We start from the raw sequence: 24,483 nt of genomic DNA on the forward strand, positions 1-24,483 counted from the left end.
CCTGGTTTTTTTTTTCTGTTTTGGTGCCAGTACTGGGGATTGAACTCAAAGCCTTATGCTCTTGCTAGTTTTTTCCCCTCAAAGCTGGTGTTCCACCACTTGAACCACACCTCCATTTCTAGCTCTTTCCTGGTTAGCTGGAGATGAATGTCTTGGATTTATCTGCCTGGACTGGCTTTGAACAGTGATCCTCAGATCTCAACCTTCATAGGACTACAGGCGTGAACCACCAACACAATCTGCAAGTTTTGTCAACTGCAGGTTACTTATACATTGTGAATCTAAGACAATCTAATCTAATATCTTAAGTGATAAGAATGTGCTAAGACATCTTGGAGCTCATCTGTAACTGGTAAGTAAGAGAATGAACTCAGTGTTAACGCTATAGTTTTAACTGTATCTAAGAACGGAAACATTTTTAGCTCTATTTTTAGAGAACTAAAAGAGGTCTGCTCCTGGTGCTCCTCCCCAGAGAGGTGACTCCCAGTGCTGGAAATTCTGGATCGTGGCACAGTACTGCCTCCTATGCTCAGAGCTTCTCTCAAAAGAGAGAACTTTGCTAGACTGTTTTGTGCATTTTAAAATATTCCCCGAGGCAGCCTCGCCATGCTAAGTGGCCTTCCTGGATTCCACAGGTTATCTCTAGAGGTACAATTATTCAATTACTGCTTGCTTTAGTTATAAATACATATAAGTTTTGACATGTTTTTACCTCCTTAGCTTACTGTACATTCAGTTCTTTCAATAGACATGTTGCAAACTGTGTTCAGTTTGTTAGGCACATGTATTTTATATCATAAAAGAAATTGTGTACTTTGCACTTAGAGATGTTTAAAAGGCAGGAAAAATTGTTGTGATTAATTAACTGCATCACAGGAATTATAAAAAGTGACTCCAAGGAATGACATGCTGACAATGATCCTAATTATAAGAATTAAGCAAGAGCGTGTGACTAGACTACAGAATCTCTAAAAGCAATTTTTATTTCCATGATACATGTATCACTACTGTTTTAGAGAAACAGAAGGTAACTTTTCATTATTGAGAATTGATGAATGATCTTCCATGAATTCAAGTTGGATAACTGGAAACTGTACTCGCTCTTCAAACCATCTGGCAACTGTGAGCACCTGCTTGTCGCAAAATGCAGGTCCAATAAACTGCAGCCCTATTGGCAGCCCTTGGCTAGAGAGGGCCGCAGGGATGCTCGCCGCCGGCAACCCTGAGGAAAAGGAAGAAATCACTGGTTAATAACTCCTCCAGCCAAAGATGCAAAGACATCATCCATTTTTTGTGTGCTAGGAGCTATAGGCAGAAAAGGTTGTTAAAAAAAAGTCCCGTTACATACATGTTTTTGTACCATGCTTTGTTCACTTACCAATATACCTTAGAAGCTATGCTGTTTCAGTTCACAGAGATCTTCTTTCCCTTTTTATAGCTATACAATGCTCCATTATGTGGTTTTTGCCATAATTTCCTCCCAGTCTTCTCCAATTGGGCATTGAGGTTGTTTTCAGTATTGAGCTATTTTATTCAATTCCTATGTGTCCTTGTTTTTTTAATATATATACATTTTGAAACTTTTCATAGATGAAGAGTTTCATCAAAGTATAAATGAACATGTAATTAAAAATTTCCCTCCAAAGAGGTGGTGCTTCTCCTATATCCTGGCCAACAGAATCTGGGCTTTTGGGCCAATCCATTAAGTGAGAAATTAACTCAGGATAGACTGAATCTTAGATTTTAACTACATTAGCTTCAATGTAGTTTTAATGCTACATGTGGGAGGGGGAAAAGTACAAGATTCTAGTTATCTTATTATACCATAAAAGCAAGAAAACTTTCGAAAATTGAAATAGAAACAAGTCTTGAGGATATACACAACTTGAAAATTAGGACAATTTCAACATCAGAAACAATGACAATAATTTCTTATGAAGAATTAGAAAAAGAAAAGAAAGCCAAGTATGATTCTATATGACTATAATTCCAGTATTTTGGAGACTGAGGAAGGAGTTCCAGACTAGCCTCTGCTACACAGTAAAACCCTTCCTAAATAAATAGCTCTTATTTATAGAAGGCTGATAGATAACAAATATAGACGAGATGACACAATTAGAGCCGTCAGCATTTTTTAATTCCCTAGGAAATAAGTAATTCGGGAAGAATTTATCAGTGGGTACTAAAACGGGGTTTGAGATATTGAAGAAATAATGTAATTGTGTCTCTATTGCTCTGTCAACTGCTTATAAATGATCAAGGAAAACTATACCTTTATGAGGACAACCTCTGTGAGTGATCAACTTAGTTTCCAAAAATGGGACAAAACCATACTAACTGCTTTGTGAGGTGAAAAGTACATAGTATTTCTGCCAAAAATGTTTAAATCAATCCAACCATGAGGGGACGATTTGTCAAATCCGGATTACAATGGGACATCCTACAAGACAAAAAAAACATCGGTACTTCTGGGTGATGGTGTAATGGTGTACATGCCTGTAATCCCAGCACCCAGGAGGCTGAGGCAGGAGGAGCATGAGTTTCAGGCCATAGCAATTCAAGGCCTACACTATGTAGTAAAACCTTATCCAAAAAGAAAAAAAAAATCAAGTGTTGGGGATGCAGCTTAGCAAGAATTTGCCAGATGTGGGTAAAGTCCCGAGCTGGATCTGAAGCATCACATGGATGTGGGGAGACAATCACTGAAGAGAAAACAAATTAAAGCTGGGGGACTTCTCATTAGAAACTTAAGTGGGACAAAACTCGGTGCCAGGGTTGAGAATGACTGAACCAGAATACTGTATCCAACCAAAAAGCGAAAGGCAGAAGCTGGTACGCAGCGCAGTACCTGCCAACACTCACGAGGCCCCGCGCCCACTCACAATAAAGCATCTAAACACAAGAGAAGGGTACAGTCCGATTTGTCTCTTCCTCTTGAGTGATTTATGTTATGCTTGATGACTGAAACAAACAATTATAACAATGCCTGATGTGGTTCCTTTCAAAAAACAAAACAAAAACACCCGAGACACTTCAGTGACTTGTAGATTTTTTAAAAGATATCACAAACAAATGTAATATATTTGGGGGAAAGGCAATTATAAAAAACATTTCTGGTACAATTGAGAAAATTGAAATATGGACTATGTTCAGTTTATTATTGAAGTAATACAAGTTTTTACGTGTGACCAAATGAACTGTGGTTATGTGGAAGAACACCGTGTTCATGCATGAAGCTTCATGTCTAAAACCTTTGAAATGATTATGCTAAAAACAAGGGGTGTGTGTGTGTGTGTGTGTGTGTGTGTGTGTGTGTGAATGAAGAAAGAAAATGAGGCATACTGTTAACAATGATGAATTCAGATGAGAGGCTGATCAGTATTCATTATAGTACTTTACAACTCTTCTGTGCATTTCATTATTTTCACATTAGAACTTTATAAGTGTTAAGTGTATGATTTCAAAATATACATGTGTGTATGTGTGTGTGTGGTATCAGCATTTACATTCCTAAGTATTCCAGAAGAATAGGCTATTGCTCCTAGGATACACTCCAGCGAGAGCCTAGGTGAAGCTAAGGGTGAAAGCAGAATCCTCGTGAGGAATCCTCACCTGCCATATTAACAGCCTGTGTAAAGATGTCATCCTGGGCGCTTCGAGTTCTGTTATCTTCTTTGATGAACTCCAAGTATGGGACTGCATCACTCAAGGTAGTGGGGGTCAGCAGGACATCCACGCCAGAGTTAAAAACACTCACAAAATCGTTCATAATGAGGCGCCTCACCTTCTGTGCTTTGATGAAATAATTCTCATAGTTCCTGTGGGGAGGGAGGGGGACAGATGACACTTTAAGGACACTAAAAACATTCTTTTACATTATGTTTGTTGAAGAATCACTGATTCTCAAGGCAAAGGGATACATAAAACATAGGAAAACCAAGTTGGGTCACTGAATTTTTTGAGACAATCATCAAACTCCCTGCTTAAAGCTCTAACAGCAATAAGCCAAGGTGGCAGTAACATTCAAATCATAATTTTTGAATATAATCAAATATCATTTGGTTATATTCCACACTAAAAGACTAGTTTCCATATTGACCAGCTGCTTATAATGACTTAGGCATAGGAAAAATGAAATACTGTCAGGAAGTTTTCTATGCAAAGACTTCTTAAACAGAAGATGCTACATTTGCTGAATACAACTAATGAGAATCACTAATATAATAGGACAATTAGTGAAACTAAAATCCTTCAGGGCTTCCTACATAGATTGTACTTGCTATTTACTTGGAGCAACAATTTTAAAAACTTTTGAACAGGAATCAAAAAGTACCATATATAGGCCTTTTCCTAGTCCAATCATAAGGATTTTACTTAATAAATATTTCATCCTGATAGACGTACTAGTTTTATTTTTGATGTTGTTTGGGGGAAAATTCTTTAATGAATTGCCTTACTCTTTCAATAAGAAAAAGTTTCCTGAAAGAATTCTTCCTCTCACCACATCATTAAATCCTTCTTTTCTGGTTGTGGCATACATGGCTTCAGTAGACACATTAGTATCACACCTGTGACCTGAACACAAAAGAGTAGAAAGTTTTTGGCTGAAAATTAGGCCTATAATGAAATTTTGGTAAATTGTACTTAGTAGTTCCTCTTCTCCATCAGCCTTGTGACTGACCATGGAAAGAAAAGAACATAGTCAAAAAAGAAACTCACTGGGGGCTGGGGATATAGCCTAGTGGCAAGAGTGCCTGCCTCGGATACACGAGGCCCTAGGTTCGATTCCCCAGCACCACATATACAGAAAACGGCCAGAAGCGGCGCTGTGGCTCAAGTGGCAGAGTGCTAGCCTTGAGCGGGAAGAAGCCAGGGACAGTACTCAGGCCCTGAGTCCAAGGCCCAGGACTGGCCAAAAAAAAAAAAAAAGAAACTCACTCATTCCATCCATCCATCCATCCATCCATCCATCCGTTCACTCCCCCCTTCCATCTACCCATCCATCTACCCATTCAAACATTTATTGAGTTGTACCTTATGTCAGGTACTACATTAGATGGGCCGAGCCCACAAAGTCATTATCCCTTTTAGATACTCACAGTCTAGAGAAATAAACTGAACACAGACATGATGAAGAGCTTATGCACATAAAACGCTAAAATGACAAAATTAAAATGATCCATCAATTTACTTTTCTGAATCATTAACATTCTCTTAGGTTTTGTGTGTGTGTGTATGAGATTGTATGCCAGTACTAGGATTTGAACTCAGGGCCTTATAATCTAGGCTTTTCTCAGGTTTTCACTCATGGACAGTGCTCTACTACTTGAGCCATACTCATAGCTTTTTGATGTAATTGATGAAAAGTCTCTCCGATTTGTATGCCTCAGACTGGCTTTGGTCCTCAGATCTCAGCCTTCTGAGTAGCTAGGATTACAGGCATGAGCCACTGGTGCCCAGCTCAAGGAAACCTTCTGAATGTCTGAGGGACAACTACTTTAAAAATACAATACCTGCTGGGCACCCGTGGCTCACACCTAAAATCCTAACTACTCAGGAGGCTGATATTTAAGGATTGCCATTTGAAGCCAGTCCACAGGAAAGTCTGTGAGACTCTTATCTCTAATGATTAAAAACCCAGGCAAAAAAAATATTGATGGCAAAACCCAAACCCAAACCACACCCAGCCACCTTACCATATTCTAGACCATCAAATCTTGCCATATTCGATGCCACTTCTGATGTGCACAGTACATGGTAGCAGACGATGGAGTAAGAGGTATGGGGCAGTGATACTTCGATCACTTTGGCTCCCTCAGACTTGAAGAGGTCAGCAGCTTTGAACCAGAGAGATTGTACTTCACTTGATAATTCGGGCACAAGATATTCCTTACAGAAAAAAAGTCAACATACAGAAATTAAAGTATCTATATAGGTTTATAAAAACTTATATACTAAGACCAATATACTTATAAAAACTGATAATATTGCTGGTAGGTAGCCAGAAAGATTGAACTAAGAGTGTTTATATTATTATAAGTAAAGTCCTAGGTATTATAAGCTGGATATAATAATTTAAAGATGGGAGATGTGGTTAGGAATTCATATTTGTTAAGTATTTAAGTATCACATACTCTGTTACATGCCTTGAAAGGTTTGCTCATTTCATGATGCTGACGATCCCATTATGGAGATACCATCATTCCTCATTTTATGAATAGAAAGTATTGAGACTCAAGAAGTTAAGTAACTCTCCTAATATTTAGAGTAGACCACGATCCCTAACTAGGTCTGTTTTCCCAGGCCTGTGGTCTCGGTCCTTAAAGGCACAGGTAGTTACCTCAATGGAAGACTTTTTTAAAAAGTCACATTTCTCTACACTAGTGGTCTTACCTGAAGGCAATTTTTGCTTCTTTTTCCCCAGCCAAGGGGCATTGGGAATTTCTGGGCTAGTTTTGGTTGTGTGAGGTTGCGGTAGTGGTGAGGGATGCTACTGGCCTCTAGGGGCCAAGGCCAGGGATGCATGCGTGTAAACTTCTTGCAAGTACAGCACAGTCTTCCACAACAGAAAATTATCCTGCCCCAATACCAGCTGTGCTAAGGTGGAGAAATCTCATTATTGTGCAGGGTAATATCATTTTGCAGACAAGCAAACTGGCCTTAGAGAGATTAGCACATACTCAAATTGCACAGCTAACAAAAGGAGCAATCTGCCTACGTCTATTCTGTTTGAGATGACAGAGAAATGTAAGGAAAAGTGGCACTGTGGCTCAAATGGTAGAACACTAGCCTTAAGCAAAAGAGCTCAGGGACAGTACCCAGGCCCCAACTTTAAGCCCCACAATCCAAAATAAAAACAGTTTCATATATAGGCCAGGCATGGGTGGCTCATGCCTGTAATCCTAGCTATTTAGGAGGCTGAGATTTAAGGACTGTGTTTTGAAGCCAGCCCGGGTAGAAAAGTCTCTGTGAGACTCTCTTATCTCCAATTAATTATGCAAAAACTGAAGTAGTACTGTGGCTCAAAGCTAGCCTTAAGCAAAAAGAGCTCAGGGACAGTGCCTAGGCCCTGAGTTCAAGCCCCACAACCAACCAAAAAAGAAAAAAAAAGGGGGGAAATGAAATGTAAGGAAAAAGTTACCTTGGGAATTCCTATACACAATTTGCTCACATCTGTCAAACTGGGAGGCATGAATGGCTTAACAGGATCTTGTACTGTGGTAGAATCTTTGGGATCATGTCCAGCCAGTACATCTACAAGGAGAAATAGTTATATGCAACAGTCTTATGTTATAATTTTACAGTAAAAGAGTTTTAAATAATATGTAGTCAGATAGATACCCAACACAATTGCTGTATCATCCACACATCTGGTTAAGATTCCTGGCACATCCATTGAATTCACCAGGGGAATGAGACCATGACGAGAAACTAAGCCATAGCTTGGTTTAAAACCAACAACCCCACAGTGGGCAGCAGGATTTCTGGTCGATCCTCCAGTATCTGATCCTAAAGCCCTGGAAATTAAATGGAACTCTCTTTAGAAGAATAGTATCTTTAAGGTATATTTAGAACCTACCTTTTAAAAATGTGTACCTTAAAAATATACTTTTGCAGGGTACCAGTGATTCACATCTGTAATTCAGGCTACCCAGGAGGCTGAGATCTGAGGATTGCAGTTCAAAGCCACACTGCACAGGCAAGTTTATGGGACTCTTACTTTCAACTAACCAGGAAAAAAGCCAGAAGTGGAGCTGTGGTTCAAGTGATAGTGTTCAAGTGGTAGCCTTGAGTGAAAAATTAGCATTTACACACACACACATACACAAAATACTACCTCTGATTATAAGTATTAACATATACTAATTTCAGGGTAGAAAATTGGGAGCCAGTGGCTCATGCCTGTAATGTTACTTATGTAGGAAGCTGAGATACTGAAGAGAAGGGTTTGAAGCCAGCTCAGACACAAAGGTCCTCAAGACTCTTTATCTCCCAAATAAACAGTAAAAAGTTAGGCTGGCTGGGTACCCGTGGCTCATGCCTGCCATTCCTAGCTACTCGGAATGCTGAGACATGAGGATCACACACAGAAGCCAGCCTGGGCAGGAAACACATTGAGTCACTTATCTCCAATTAACTAACTACCAAAAAGCTGGAAGTAGAGCTATCTCTCAAATGGTAGAGTACTATCCTTGAGCAAAAAAGCCTCAAAAAAGCCTCAGGCCCTGAGTTCTAGCCCCAGTACTGGCACCAAAAAAAGCTAGGCCGAAGGCATGGCTCAAGTGGTAGAATGCCAGACTCTACCACTACGAGTGTGAGACTCCTGGTTAAACCCTGACACTGAACCCCGCCCCCCAAAAAAAAGGAAGGAAGGAACGAACGAAGGAAGGAAGGAACGAAGGAAGGACCAAAGGAAGGACAGAAAGACAAAGAAAAGGAGAAAGAAAGAAAAAAAAGGGAAAGAAAAGTAAATTTCTACTACCTAGAAGTAAAGTCCAATGTCCTACTGACAATATATACCTTATCCCTTCCTTTGATATTGCTTTATAGTTAATGCCATTTTTTAAGTATGCTTTCATATTGATTGCTTTTCACTGATGTTCATGCTGGGCAAAGTTTTCTCATTTATTTGTATGTATACTACCCAACTATAGTAACTATTCATCTACTTGCCTATACACTTCTTCCAGAAATTCAGATACAACCTTCTGCTACTCCATTTAGAATCATTGTAGAGATGTACTGTAATTTACATAAATATTTACGGTTGTTTCCCAACTAGAATAGTAACTAGATAACGAATAGCTCTGTAATGGACACCTTTAAGCATAAAATGTTTGCCTATATGTCTGATTACTTTTAGGCTATATTCCAAGAAGCAATTTGCAATTATAAGTTCTTGTCATTATAAATTGTTGACATATATGACCAAACTACTTGTCAGAAAGATTATTCATTTGTATTCCCCAACTGCACCAAATTCAGTGTTTTAGTACTTTAGTATCATTACTAATTACTAGTAGTTTTACAAGTTTTTGTTAACTCGATAACCAAGTTTCAGTGATGTGAATTTTTGAAAACCTTTTCACACTCATTTGTATGTGCATAAAGTAATTGTTCACACAGAATGTGAATCCTGTTAAAACAATAACAACAAAAACCCTATCTTGAGGACATTATGCTAAATGACACAAGCCAGTGACAAGAAGATAAGTACTATTCAATACCACATATGCAAACTACTGAAAATACTCTCATTCAGAGACAGCAGAAGGGGGCTGGGAATATGGTCTAGTGGCAAGAGTGCTTGCCTTGTATACATGAGGCCCTGGGTTCGACTCCTCAGCACCACATATACAGAAAATGGCCAGAAGTGGCGCTGTGGCTCAAGTGGCAGAGTGTTAGCCTTGAGCAAAAGAGAAGCCAGGGACAGTGCTCAGGCCCTGAGTTCACGGCCTAGGACTGGCCAAAAAAAAAAAAAAAGAGAGACAGCAGAAGCGCTGTGACCATGGGCTAGGAGGGAAAAAGTTCTAGTTTTGCACTAGAGATAAGTTGTACAACAATGTACTCAATAGTACTGAGTTATATACTTAAGAATGGTTGAGTATAGCAAGTTTATGTTTAAAATAAAATTTCAAACAACTTTCAGAAATTATACAGGTACTGGTAGAAGAGGAGTATATATCCACTGAAAAATTAAAATCTAACTTCATGATAGGGGAAAAAAATTGGTCCTGTGACCAGTTTTGATAGTTTCACCCGGACATTTCCATGCAATGACTGATAGCCATACTATGTTATTATTATTTTCAATAGAAATAGGGCCATACTTTATGCATATCTCTGTAACTTGTGTTTCATCTTAACAGCATACATTGACAACTTTCCATGTCACTATATAACACACTATCTCATTCATTTCAGTGGCTGCAAAGTACTCCAAGAATCTTCCCGTTAGAAAATAAAATAAAAACATTATTATAAAAGCAATAAATCAAAAGGGAGAAACAAAAGCAGAAGACTTCATAGCTTGGGACACATCAACCTGGTTACTTTTAGTCTGTGCTTCTATTGGTTGTATGTAGGTGAGAAACACTCCTAACAGTAACAGGGCACTTGTGCTCCTCAGAGAATGCAAATTATATTTCTCTTCTCACCAAGCCCATTTAAACTACAAAATCAGACTGTTGCTTTCACAGTTTTAAAAGATACATTCTCTCATTAGCATTCACTGGCGGCTGTGTAAATGTAAAACCTACATTTCCATAGGAATTATGTGTCAAAATGCCATCTTCTCAAAGCACATTCAGAAAGATGAACACTAAGTGGGATGATGTGGATAGAAAAAAGCACCTAACCCTGCAGTTCTAACTTGTCAGAACTCTCATTAATATTAATGCTATGCGATCAAATTCCACAGAGATAAAAATGAAATGGTTTTACTTGTTAACAAGATTGCAGGAAAACTAAGAAAAAAAATCTGAAGAAACTAAAGCTCCACGCTCCAAAAAAATATAACTTATTGGTTGCAATGCTCGTGAAAGAGCTCAAGCTTTAGTGGACAATTAAGGAGAGAAAAGTACATATAGTATTACTGGAGAAATACTTCAATTAGTTAAACTGAGACTTATAAACCTCTGTTTACTTCTTGCACAACCATTTGGAGACAATTTTTTAAAAAGCTGTCATTAATGATACACATTTTTAGGTGCACACTTAGGAAAGTGCTATTTTAAATGTCCTATTGATATATACTAGGGCAATTTTTTTCTTTTAAAGTCAGATTAGACAGAGGATAAGCCACTACTAACAGCTCAGGAACACTGAACTAAAGCCTTGGGATTATAGTCCCTAATATCTGTACAATCAATGAGTAGCTTTTGAATAAGTGATATGAGAAATGAAACGCTTAGTGCTTTATTATGTAAAGTCCATAAAGTGTCTTAAAAGCAACCAGATAATTAAAGTAAAATGTATAAAGTAAGAAAGCATGCTGCATAGTTCTGATGCATTTTTAAGCACAGACAGCTTACTAAAAAGGAAATAAAAATATGAGTATATGGATGACTCTATTGCTGGGGTTTTGCGTATGGTTTATGACTGTTGTTTGTGTTTCGGTGGAGTAAATACAGACTTGAAAAAGCATCTTACGCAAAGCATGTGAACGCGGCCACGGCAGCTGCGCTACCACCGGAGCTTCCACCAGTTATGAGCCAATTTGAATCCTTGTTCTCACCACAGGATGTCTGCTGCCTCTTTTCTCTATATTGTCTTGAAAAACTCCAGGGGTTTTTAACTGGTCCAAATATACCATCTGTGCTCCCAGATCTGACATGGAGAAGTAAAGCAAGATACCTCAGTAAAACTTCTGGTTTATGTAGATGTTTTGCTCTGATACTCTTGATCTTTTAATAATCCACTGTAACTTGAGTTGGAAAAGGCAGGAAGCCTACTCAGCAGTCACTTGTACTAAACAGGAAGTTAAGGAGATTTTAAGCAGCTAAGAAATCCTCTGAAAGAATTTGTCCTAGCAAAAGTTCTAAAAGCAACGTAAATAGAAGGCCCACAGCTTATTTCCAAGTATTGAAAAGGAAATCGAAACAATTTGTAAACCACTTTGTAGCCCATCCGAATGCACCTACTGCTAATAATCCACCCACCTGCTTTATTATTTGCAAGCTTTGTGTGTTATTATTTACATACTCCCTCTTCCCCCCCCACCCCCCCACCAAACTCCAGCAGTATGTTTCATGGCCCTTTACCTTCAAATACTTTAGCATGTATTTGGTACTCATTTTCTAAGAACAAAGCCATTCTGTAACACTCAGTATAGTGATCAATCATAGAGAAATTGCCATCAATACAACAATGTACTGTATGTAATCCAGTTTTGTCAGCTTATTTGATAATATACTTTATAGCATTTTTTCCTCTTCCAGGATCATAATCAGACACTGCATTTAGTTGTCATTGTCTCTTTAGTTTCTTTTTGCTGTGGCAGTTTTTTTCTTTTTAATCCTTCATTAGTAGACACTGGGCTATTCTGAGTTTGGGGTAATTATGAAAAAGCCACTATATATTGTACTCAAAGGTTCTTGGCAGTGCTTTTGTGTAAAATAAGTCTTCATCTCCAAAGTTATATTTTCCAAAATGTTTCTATTTGTTTCTTGCTTTCTCATGTTTTAAGAGTGTATTTTGAAGATCAGAAGTTCTTAAATTAGAACAAAATCCAATCTATCTTATGTGTTCTATGACTTTTTGCCTAACTCATGGTCACGCCAAGTTTTCCTTTCTAAACTTAAAAATTTCTGGTTTGACTTTCCTTACACTCGTTAATTTGTAGCATTTTCATAGATTTTGTGTTCACAATATGCAATTGTACTAGAATACTCCTTATTTTGGATTTGTTATGTGTTTCTCCATTTTTAGATTTAGATTAAACCTTTTCTTTAATCATGTTTCTACTTAGCACCAAGCACTGTAAACTTGACAGTGGAGGGCTTTGTTTCTATGGAATAGGGAACATAGACCAAACAAACATTGCAAATGTGAAAACTATAGTAGAGGGAAAATCTAAGCAGGAATCCAAGGCAGGAATATCTGTTTCCACGCTTCTGTTCAACAGTGACTTAAAGGTTTTAACTGGTACAGTAAGGCAAGAAAACAAAAAGAAAGAAAATGATATCTATGTCACATATATAAAATGTTTAATATTATATATAAAGTATTCCAAAGAATTCACAAAGAATAAGTGAGCTTTAATTAACAAGGTCATGGGACATGCAGCTAATATAGAAAAACCAATTATATGTCTATGTATTAGCAATAAACATTTGAAATTGAAGAAAATTCCATTTCTATAGTATTAAAAAGTATAAAGCTGGGTGCTGGTGGCTCACAGCTGTAATCTTAGCTACTCAGGAGGCTGAGACCTGCGAATTGCAAGTCAAAGCCAGCCAGGGCAGACAAATCTGTGGGAAATCTCCAATTAATTAGCAAAAAACTAGAAGTGGAGGTATGCCTCAAATGGTAGAACATCACCCATGAAGAGGAGAGCTTGAGGGCCAGACTAAGCACACACAGCCTGTATACACGTGCGTGCACACAAACATAGCATAAAGTTCTTGAGTATAAATTATATGTAAGGTTTATATGGGAAAAACTCAAAAACACTGGTGTGAGAAGGAAAAAAGTAAACAAAATCTCAATGTTGAGACCCAAGGTGTTCATGAATTAGAAGATACATAGGAAGACACCAATTTTTCTTTATGGAAGTCAGTCTGTAAGTTCTATACAATCAAAATTCCATCAAACTTCTTTGTAGAAAGTTGTTTCTAGTTGGTGGCTCACACCTGTAATCCCAGGAGGCTGAGATTTAAGGATCAAGGTTTTAAGCTAGCCTGGGCAGGAAAGTCCATGAGACTTTTATCTCCAATTAACCACCAGAAAACTGGAAGTGGCACTGTGGTTCAACTGGTAGAGCACTAGCCTTGAGCACAAAAGCTCAGGGACAGCACCCAGGTCCTGTGTTCAAGCTCCATAACTGACTAAAACCAAACAAAACAAGAAACAAACAAAAAAAGCTGAGGTAATTTAACAAGGACAGGATTATTATTATTAGCAAACTAATGTAGGACAAAAAATAATGAAGAACTACTGGATATCTGTATGTGAAAAATATTAAGCTGTTTTGTACCACATACAAATTACTATGTAATGGATGATAAATCTAAATATATGCACTAAAACTACAAACTTATAAGAGAAATAGCTTTTAGACTGGGCTAGGTAAGATTACTCAGGACATATAAAGGATAAGTAATAAAAGAAAAAACTGATGAAATGGACTTTACTGAAATTAACAAACCAGAAAGTTGGAGAATATATTTGTAAGTCATCTGTCTGATAATGTACCATAATAAAGAAAGAACTTTTACAAATGAACCCAATTAAAATAACAGGCAAAAGATTAGAACAGATTCATCACTGAAGGGAGATAAAGGAATGACAAAATAAACACATAAAAAGATATCTAGCATCATTATTCATCACTGAAATGCAAACTAAACCCAAAACAAAATATGGCTATCTTCCTCTCAGGAAACTGAACATAATCTCACAATAGGATTAAGAAATCAGTATTAGAATTCTCAAAATCCTGAAGGTACCAACATCTAGTGATATTAAAGGCATAGACAGGAGAAACACAACAGGAGAAAACTTTCATTTTACTTACCCCATAGCAAACTCATCTAAATTTGTTTTTCCCATTAGTATAGCTCCCTGATCCAGCAACTTCTGAACTACTGTTGCATTATAAGGTGGTACATAACCTGAAAAAAAATTGTTATTTTTATTGCTGAAAATAGTGAATGTGCAAATGATATGCAGGAAACACAACTTTAAACTTTAATCAATTGATACTGATGCATTAATTATTCCTAATTTGAATAGTAGGTTGACCTTTCTTCTAAACGTTAATTTTTTTCTCCAGATAACTTTACACGTTTTCCAAAGACAGTCTGTACATCATTCACTGACTTCAGCTGGGTGCCGGTGGCTCACATCTATAATCCTAGCTACTCAGGAGGCTGACACATGAGGATGGAGGTTTGATGCCAGTCGGAACAGGAAAGTCTGTAAGACTGTTCTCTACAATTAACCACCCAAAGAAGTAGCACAGTGGCTCAAAGTGGTAGAGCGCTAGCCTTGAGCAAAAAAGCTCAAAGGACAGTGCCCAGATGCTGAATTTAAGCCCCACAACCAACCAACCAACAAATAAATAATATTAACTTCAACTACTGCATGACAGTAATATACCCAATTCACTTGACACTTATTCCAAATCATTATGTTGCTCACTATGCTTGAGTTTTCTTCTTGAACAATATTGGTTCGAAATTTTATTCTTCATTAAACTTTCCTCTACCAATTAAAAACTTTTATCATAGATTCCAGAACCACAAGCCAGAGTCTAACCATTGGAGGAGTCTGGAGTATGTTCTTCATAGACTTTAATGTGGTGTACACTCAACTTTTTCATTTTATTTTTGCCCAGAATCTAAATATCTTGATATACATGCTTGCTTTTGACCTACTAAACTATGAAAAATAAAATTAAGATTCAATATACTGTGCTAAAGAGATGAAGGAATCAGGAAATAAAGAACTGTTGATTTAAGAAATTCTCAAATCACCCCTAAGTGAGGAATAATGATAACAATTCATACTTGTGTCCTTGTTTTACACAAACTGGAATTAGAGGTCACTTTGTGTGTTTGTGCTGACCAGCCAGAGTCTTCCTAAACAGAATTTCTTTTTGTTTTTGCCAGTCCAGGGGCTTGAACTCAGGGCCTGGGCACTGTCCCTGAGCTTCTCTTGCTCAAGACTAACACTCTACCACTTGAGCTACAGTGCCACTTCTAGTTTTTTCTGCTTATGTGGTACTGAGGAATCGAACCCAGGGCTTCATGTGTGCTAGGCAAGCACTCTACCACTAAGCCACATTCCTAACCCTTAAACAGAAAATTTAAACTTCTGAAATAGCACTTACTCATTAAGCAGATCTAACTCTAAAGAATATTCTGCATCCTGAAGAAATGGTAACCAATACTAAGTATTTTTTCCCAAAATACAATTAGTCTAAGATTATCTTGATGCTGTCGTATTTCATCTTTTACTAAAATATATCTACTTTTGTAAAAGTATTAATGCTGGTTAGTTACCTTTTAGCATATTTGATGCACATGTTGTCTCGATGCCTGATGTGCTGAAATTGTCTTTTACTGAAATAGGAATTCCATCTAAATCCCCAAGTGACCGACCTGCATTAAAATCCAAAAGAGTGACATAGGACAATCTGGTTCAAAACATAAAAATTTATCTTTAAATAAATACATATGTATACCTTTTAATACATGTCTTTTAGCTGTTTTAATAATTACTATTTTAGCAATAGGAAAATAAATTTATGCTTGAAATTATATAGTTAGACATTATAAAGGATCACATATCCATTAGCCTCATTTTTACTATACCTCGTGGCCAGTTCTTTAAATACAGGTATGTTTTATATTTAAAGTTTCACTTGCCAAAAAAGGCCACCATATCCAATTAAACTCTTCCTCTGGAGATATAGCAAAGAAGTACAATTACAAGTAATATACCTTTCTTATAATTAAAAGCAATTTACCTTCCTTATATCTTTTCTCTGACTCTTCAGCTTGCTTTAGGGCCACCTCTTCCGATACAGTAATGTAAGCATTTAGGAACTTGGTTTTCTTGATGAGGGACAGACATTTCCCACAGAGCTCTGTGGGTGTAACCTGTCCTTGCTTTAGTGCTGCAGAAACCTGTCACACACAATTTAAAACCTTTTCACTATTATATCACGTGGGCAATAGACAGAATCGCTAAACACAAAGTTTTTAAGTGAGACTTTGATTCAAAATCCAGACAACCCAATATTTAAGATAACATAGTAAATGAAGGGTAGGATGTTGATCAGCTTGAGGATAAGAAGGATGGCAATCTTCTCTCTGGCAAATTTTCTCAGTTAAGCTTTAGCAGCCAATAGAAATAGTTTTTGTAAGTCATCCTGGCAAGGAGCAGCTAGAACTGGGCCAAGGAAAGGATGAGTTAGGGAGCAGCTTAGAAGAAGCAGCTTACTGCACAGCAAGCAGTCCAGAATGAGAAAAGTAAACTGAACAGGCAGCGCAGGACTTTATGGGGCTGAAGAAGATCCTTATATCTAGCCAGGAACTGGTGACTTTTGTCTATAATCCTAGCTACTCAGTACACTGAGATTGCCTGAAGCCAGCTCAGGCAAAAAAGTCTGAGACTCCAATTAACCAGCAAAATGTTGGGCTGGAGGCATGGCTCCAATGGTAGACTGTGAACAAGAAAGCAGAGCGAGAATGCAAGGCTCTGAGTATGAATGAGCCCAGGTGCCAGTAAACAAGAAACCAATGAAAAAGAGCATAAATTTAAATTTTATTAAGATCTTAAATTTTATACTTGTTGTGGAATTTGGGCAAGAGAAGTTTTAAACTGAGAGTAAAATTTGTAAGACATAGGGTCAAGAGCAAGTGAAACTTTTCAGGAATTCTGTCTTTTGTGTTCTAAGAAGGCTGAAGAAAGTGTTAGAACTGCAGAAGAAATGACCAGAACTTGTATAGTGACAGGAAGTAAGGCCTGAAATGAAGTGATAATTATCCAATATTTCTGGTAGCAGCTAATAATAATATGAACTGATGAATAAGAAAAGGAATACATAACAAGAAGACAAAGATGATACCGAAGCTTTGGCAACCATATGAAAACAGTTGGAGCGGGGCACTGGTGAGTCATGCCTGTAATCCTAGCCACTCAGGAATCTGGGGTCTGAGAATCATAGTATAAAGCCAGTCCAAGAAGACAGATTTATGAGACTCTTATCGCCGATTAACCAGCAAAAAGCTAGAAGTGCAGGTATGGCTTAAGTGGTAGAGCACTAGCCTTGAATTAAAAAGCTAAGGGACAGGGCCCAGACCCTGAGTTCAAGCCTTAGTATCAGCATACACCACACACAAAAGAGTGGGATTATCCCATGAGACAAGAGTTCAGAGATAGACAGGAAAAGTAGGGAAAGGATTATTATCACTATCAGTAGTAACTATCAGTAGTAGTAGTGGTGGTGGTGGTATTTTCCAAAAGGTAGCCACTGTTGCTTTAACCCCCACAAACAAACACATATGTTACATATTACTAACCTTATTTGACAGATAAACTAAATCTTAGAACAGTAAGGGGTAGGGTGACTTGATAATATACTCTCCTCACCATTTCTATCACTGCTCTTGCACAAACTTTCAAGTACTATATTTTTTGATATGTATCAAGTAATAGGAATTTGCGACTGAACATATCATTAAAGACATGGCACTTTCAGGCTTAAAGTTAATGAGAAAAGTAGGGGAAGAGGCAATGGAGACTCCCTAATGCTCGTGGTAAGAGGACAAGGACTAGCAATGGAAGGCTGCAGGAGTGATTTAGAGGAGGACATAACTGAGTTAACAGTGATATTTCTACTGACTGGTTTATAGAAAATTCAAAATCTGTAGAAGAAATGAGCTAGAAAGAAAAGATAGCTGTGGGTTCTAATGTTCTGAATGGAGAGTGTAAAGACAGAAGACAGTCGTCGGCTGGGCAGAAGAGTTATTACTAGCACACATTCAACCGCAGACGCAGAGCAATAGCTCTCACATGGCAACGCTGTAATAACAAGGAAATGTGTGTCTGCCACTCATCTCCTTCCTTGACCCTGTGATGTGTCAACTGGAATTAAGTAAGAGTTAAGGAGTTACAATGTAGTTAGGTGCTCAAGAAAGAGATTGTGTAGGAAGATCAGCAGCATTTTCACTAGGGTCACCTTTAGGAACTCCAGCAATGAGAAAATCAGTAAGGGAATTGGAAAACAGAAGTGAAACGAAGATGCTAATTAGAGTGAACCAAGCATAAGGATATGAAATGTAATTTGGATAGTTCTCCTGGGACAGAACTGCAGGTGTCATATCTCAATAGAAAACAAAGTTAATTTTTAAATTCTCATTAAAAAAATTCTCTCTTCTGGCATAGGTCTACTGGAAAATGAGCTTTCCCCTGAGACCACTGCTGCCCATTTTGTTCCTACCTAGTATGGCCCGTGGCCCAGTGGGGAAAGGGGTCTACAGACAGGTGTCTTCCTGGTTCTCCCATGCCTTTCTCTTCCCTCTTCTCTTAAAAAGCCCAGCCAGTCTTAAGCACAACCTTTGGAAATTATGGTGCCCCATCTTTTGTGTGTTAATCCAGGCACACCCTTCCATTCACTATCATGTTTGTTCCTATGGTCCTGGCTCACTTTAAGCTTCATCTTCAGTGGCAACCAGTCTCTCCTCAATTTACGCAAACTGTTCTGCAACCACATCTGTTACAGGCCTGCCTGGTTCTAGCCTTAAGTATAGCATTAACTAACCATTTCCTACAATCTCCTAAGTATCAATTCTATCATGCATATTCCCAGTTCCCTAACTCATTTCTTTACTGCTCACCACGCCAGCAAGGTAAGGGAGCTCTCAGTCCCACAACCTCAGAAGACACACAAAACTCCAGATGAAATCAAGGCTGACACCTTGATTTTTAGCCTTGTGAATCTCCAAGCAGAGGCCTAGTCCACCCACAAGTGTCAATAAAAAGATTACAGTGTTTCTAAGCCGCAAAGGTTTTTCTTCTTTATTAATATATCTACTTTAAAAGAATGGAAAATGGACAGTGCGCCAGTGGCTCATACTTGTAATCCTAGCTACTCAAGAGGTTGAGATCTGAGGACCGCAGTTCAAAGCCAGCCCAGGCAGAAAAGTCCCGATGAAACTCTTACCTCCAATTAGCCACTCAAAAACTGGAAGTGGCTCTGTAGCTCAAGTGGCAGAAAGCCACTTTGACTACAAAGAGGCTCAGGGACAGCACCCAGGCCCTGAGTTCAAGCCCCACAACTGACAAAAAAAAAAAAAAAGGAAAATGATGAAGTAATCTTAGAAAGTAAGGGGAAAATTGTAAGTGCAATTAATCTGGCAATTTTGTCCTTGTAAAAAAAACTAGTTAGTACTTCTAGACATTTTCTCAAGATGCTTTATACTTCTTTGAATATTGACTTCCACACCGAGGAGCTGATGTTAATAACTGCATATTACTGATGAATTACTTTATCTCCTGTTTGAGGCCACACAGCTAAAAAAAAAAAAAAAATACCTAGGATTCAATCAAGGCCTGATTATGTTTCCAAAACCCCATGATTGGAATCACTAAACTAGAACACATCTCTGTGCAGAACTTTTGTTGTTGTTGTTTGGTGCCAGGCCTGGGGCTTGGACTCTGGGCACTGTCCCTAAGCTTTTTTTGGTTCAAGGCTGGTGCTCTACTGTTTGAACCAAGGCTCCACTTGATAATTAGAACTAAGAGTCTCATGACTTTGAACCTTGACCTACAGGTCTCAGCTTCCTGACATCTATTATAGGATTATAGGCATAAGCCATCAAAAGCAGAACATTTTTATTAATTTTACAGGTAGTATCTGAGGTTTGCTTAGACAATGAACTGTCTCTCAAAAACAATTGCTTTGATAAAAGCTAAAGGTGGTTCACATCTGTAATCCTAGCTACTTTAGGAGGCTGAGACCTGAGGATAGCAGTTCAAAGCCCGCCAGGGCAGTAAAGTCCATGAGACTCTTATCCCCAATTAATCACCAGAAAACAGGAAGTAGTGCCACTGGAAGTGGCTCAGGTGGTAGAGCACTGACCTTGAGCTGAAGAGCTCAGGGACAGTGCCCAGGACCAGAGTTCAAGCCCCCACGACAGACAAAAGAAAAAAAGCTAAAGGTATCCATGAGCTCTTCAAGCTGAGTGCCCAGCTAGCTGATGGGTGCTTATTCTCTCTTTGATACACATCAGTTGTATTGTGTGTTTATTGTTTCAAGATTGCACACTCCTAAAGCTAGTAGTCAACAGTCTGCCCTCATTTTCCAGTGTAGCTAAGCAGCAGATTGCTTTGGCACACTTCACTTGGGTCTAAGCACCATCCCATCTTGGTTTTTCTCTTGCCCCTCAGGCCATTTCAAGGTTTCTTATGCGGGGATTAATTCCCACTGCTGACTACTAAAGGTTAGAAAGTTTTAGGCCTTTTACACTCATCTTTCAAGATGACCTCATCTGGCTATGGTCTTCTATACTCTCACCAATTTATATTCCCATGTATCACTGTTTCCTGAGCTCTAGGCTCACACCCACATGCTTGTTTGACATCTTCACTTAGATATCTAGGAGGCATCTCTAAAACAAAGCTCTTAACATCTTCCTTTATAATTTTCATATCTCTCCAATCTTGATAAATGTAATCAATTCCCCAGGACAAAAATTTAAATGTCCTTTATTCTTGTCTTTCCCTCAACCTCAACAGCCATTCACTCTGCCTTCTCTCTAAAAACAATCCCCAGGCTGAGAGTGTAGCTCAAGTGGTAGTGTACCTGTCTAGCAAGTGTCAGGTCCTGAGTTCAAACCCCAGCACCATTTCTGCCTCCCACCTCAAAAAAAAATTACCCTTTACATTTCCTTTACCATCACTACTTTGCTACCATTTTTAAAAAGTCAATGCAAGAGCCTTCCAACAGTTCTTCCTTCTTTCCTATAAACCACCGTCCTTGCCATCAAGAGTTAATTGAAGGAGCTTTTAAAAATTAAATCAGATTATATCCACAAATTCAAAACTTTTTAGACATTTCCTAGCATACGTGAAATAAAATCCACATTCTGTACTGCAGCTGGCTTCAAAAGCTATGATTTGGCTTTTGCTGTCCCTCCTTTTTCTAATTCGAACCTTATTTACTTCTCTCCAGGTATGTCGGCCTTCAGACATTCCTTTAACAATGCAGAGCTTGCTCTTCTTAATCTTTGTACATATTATTGTTCACTTTCTCTGGGTGCTATTCCCCCAGAGCCTCCCTTCATATCCTTACCAGTCTCAAGTATCATCTCAATTAGAAAAATGTTTCTGACTAGATAGGCCACTCTATATAAACCATCTAGCTTCCACAGCGAGTACTATTTTTCTCCAGAGTATTTACATTACTTGAAATTGTGTCCTTCACTTAAAAAAAAAATTCTTGCTTTCCTACAAAAAAAGAAGTGTAGGTTTCATGAGGAAAAGAAATCTGTCTTCAATGCTAATGTAGTGTTTGGAACACAGATGTGCTCAATGAATGCTAGCTGAATAACTAAACAGTATTTCACTTCAGAACAAATACAATCTTTTTAGTTTAGATCCTGAAGAAGACAACTACTATTAAATTTAGAATCGATAAAATTAACTACTGTCTAATTGCAAGAAACACTGAGATCAAGTCACAAAGGAAAAAGGTAAAAGTGAAATAGTTTCAACTTTTGGAATGTACCTGAGTAAAATTTATAGAGCTTTACCTCATACCTATCATCTTATCTCCTTTTAGTGCTTCTTTCTAGAGCTCATTTGTTGTCCTAGACAAATAGCCTCATATGTCCAGTTTCCAGCTCTTCTCTCTTACTCCCTTCCTTTCTTTAATTATTTCCAATTATGTTAAGAGAAATTTGGCCAGGTGCTTGGTGGCTCACGCCTGTAACACTCGCTACTAAGGAGGCTGAGATCGGAGGATCTTGGTTGGAAGCCAGCCAGGGCAAGAAACCCCATGAGATTCTTTATCTCCAATTAACCATCAAAAGCCACAAGGAGAGCTTTGGCTCAAGCTGTAGAGTCTCTTGAACAAAAAAGCTCAGGGAAGTGCCCTGGCCAGGAGTTCAAGCCCCAGAACTAGTGTATACACGTGCACAAGCACACACATACACAAGAAATTTGATTAAGCTGTCGTAATTTCTGAGAGAACAATCATTCAATCATCCTAGGCAATGGTACACACTTGAGAACATATACTGAATTAATTTCTAATACCAAGAATGGTAGGCATCGGAACAATGACATGGAAAAAAGAGTGGACAGAGATAGTTTTGAGGTAGGCAGTAAAAGTAACCATGACAAAAGCAACCCCTTAGTCTTCCTTTGGGTCAACAACTCTACACGGCTTTTCTCTCTGAGGAAAAAGTTGTTTCTCACAATGGCTCACTCAGCAGCAGAAAGGGCTAGAACAGAAACAGAGAGGAAAGGCTGAAAAAATATACCATTAAAACAATTTTTGTGCAGGTATTGCGACTCAGGTTAGGGCCCGGATGCTATTCGTGAACTTTTTTGCTCAAGGATAGTGCTTGACCACTTGATTCACAGCACCATTTTGGGCCTTTTGGTTTTGGTTAAATGGAGATAAGAGTCTCATGGACTTTCCTGCTCAGACTAGCTTTGAACATGATTCTCAGATCTCAGCCTCCTGAGTAGCTAGGATTACAGGTGAGCCACCAGTTCCTGGCTAAAATACCAAGTTGTATTTCAAATAGGTTTTGGGTTTGTTGTTGTTTTTTAAATTAATTTCATTAACCACTACTGGGGTTTGAACTCAGGGTCTCACACTTTGTAAGCATGGACTCTACCTGGTGAGACACTCTGGTAGTACTGGGATTTTAAGGAACAAATTTGATTCATCAGTAACAATAATCTATGCCAAATTTAGGGTAGTAAGGCAATAACATATATTTATAGTAAGAAATATTTATTATTAAAAACATGTAGATTTAAAGGTCACATTATAATTTATAGCTTTCTAAAACACTACCAGCTGAAAGAAACATGGCCCCAGGTCTGGAGATACAAGAAGCTAGAAAGCATGGTAGGTCCTCAAACCCAGAAATTGCCTGGGAACTGGGTTAAAACATATAATCTGGGTCTTTCCATACAGCTGTTTATGATTAGAGTGCCAAACACTTGTTGCTTTAACAAAGGCCCCGAGTGATTCAATTTCAGTGCCTGCGGACTAAAAATTGGACCAGAAAGCAAGATGAGCCCAATTAAAGCCATAACAGCAGAAACAAAGTGAGGAAAAAAACCCCAAAAACAGATTGTAGCCTTGTATTTACAAGATAAGCTTGAGAGGGCTTGGTGATTTATTAGCTACCAAAGATGAACAATTTAAGAGTCAAAGTGACAACAGTTATGCTACTTAAAGGATTACATAAAGAACTCAGGAAGATCAAGGGCGTTTGTTTTCATCCTGATACAATCAATGAAGACTTCAATCTTAAGAGTGTGGGTTGAGGATGAGGCGTTGGGAAGTGATTTTCAGAAGGCCGGGGAGAATGCGTCCAGGAAATGGTGGCGTTCGTCGGGAATCAGGTTATCTTGGTGGCAGCTGATCCTAGAAAATGACTTTTTTCTTTTTTTTTGGCCATGATCCTAGTACACGATCCCCGCCCCCAACCACCAACTATTGGCTCTAATTTTGTATGTAACGGATTCTCCCGGCCCACGAGCGAGAACCGCACCCACTTACCTGGGGGCAGGAGAGAGATTGGGCAGGTCCCCACAAGCCCCAACCGGTCAAGCCCGATCTCGGCCCTAGGCTTGCACAAACGACTCATTTCGAGAAGCTGGATGGACGTACACTTCCACCCACAGCTCCACAGGTCCGCGGTGCCCTGATCTCCGCCCTAAGGAACCGGGGGACCCCAGTCTCGACTGAGAGGCGCGAATCCCCCCCCCCCCCCCCACTCACCACCCCACTCAATTCGGCCAATGGGCCCAACAGGCGTGCTCAGGCCCCGGGACGGAGCCCAAGAGCCTTCCCTTCTTCCAGGGGGCCCCACCAGGCCGATTCCACTCACTTCTCGGAGGGTCCGGCCCAGCATAGTCCCCGTGTTCAGCCTGTCCCCACTTGGGCCAGGTGACCGGAGGTGGGGAAAAAAAAAAAGGAGGTCAGGAGCCGCCCGCCGGCCTTACATGGGCGCAGCCATCTTGGATCGTCACGGAGCGCTTCAACACCGAGCCCTCGGATTGGTCCAC

General features: G+C 38.9%; 1 protein-coding gene across 1 annotated transcript; it reads right to left on the reverse strand.

Moving 5' to 3' along the window:
• Positions 1-967: 967 nt before the first annotated feature.
• Positions 968-24,465, reverse strand: Qrsl1 (glutaminyl-tRNA amidotransferase subunit QRSL1). Its single transcript, XM_048353747.1, has 11 exons — positions 24,306-24,465; positions 16,193-16,352; positions 15,726-15,824; positions 14,237-14,333; positions 11,152-11,328; positions 7,342-7,517; positions 7,142-7,254; positions 5,697-5,889; positions 4,458-4,575; positions 3,613-3,818; positions 968-1,222 (listed from the first exon to the last, which is right to left on the reverse strand). Exons 1-11 carry the CDS (start codon positions 24,327-24,329, stop codon positions 1,005-1,007), a joined length of 1,581 nt encoding a protein of 526 aa, XP_048209704.1. The 5' UTR covers positions 24,330-24,465; the 3' UTR covers positions 968-1,004.
• Between the last annotated feature and the right edge of the window lie 18 nt (positions 24,466-24,483).

Source organism: Perognathus longimembris, chromosome 9 (genome assembly GCF_023159225.1).
Source record: "Perognathus longimembris pacificus isolate PPM17 chromosome 9, ASM2315922v1, whole genome shotgun sequence".
Taxonomy (NCBI): Eukaryota; Metazoa; Chordata; class Mammalia; order Rodentia; family Heteromyidae; genus Perognathus; species Perognathus longimembris.

Excerpts from the sequence above, each read along its gene's own strand:
- Qrsl1 (XM_048353747.1), bottom strand. The coding sequence starts at position 24,329 with ATGCTGGGCCGGACCCTCCGAGAA. Across the intron at positions 7,255-7,341 it reads TGATACAGCAATTGTGTTGG|ATGTACTGGCTGGACATGAT; the intron begins GTATCTATCTGA and ends TTCTCCTTGTAG. Across the intron at positions 3,819-4,457 it reads AACTTTTTCTTATTGAAAGA|GAACTATGAGAATTATTTCA; the intron begins GTAAGGCAATTC and ends CCCTCCCCACAG.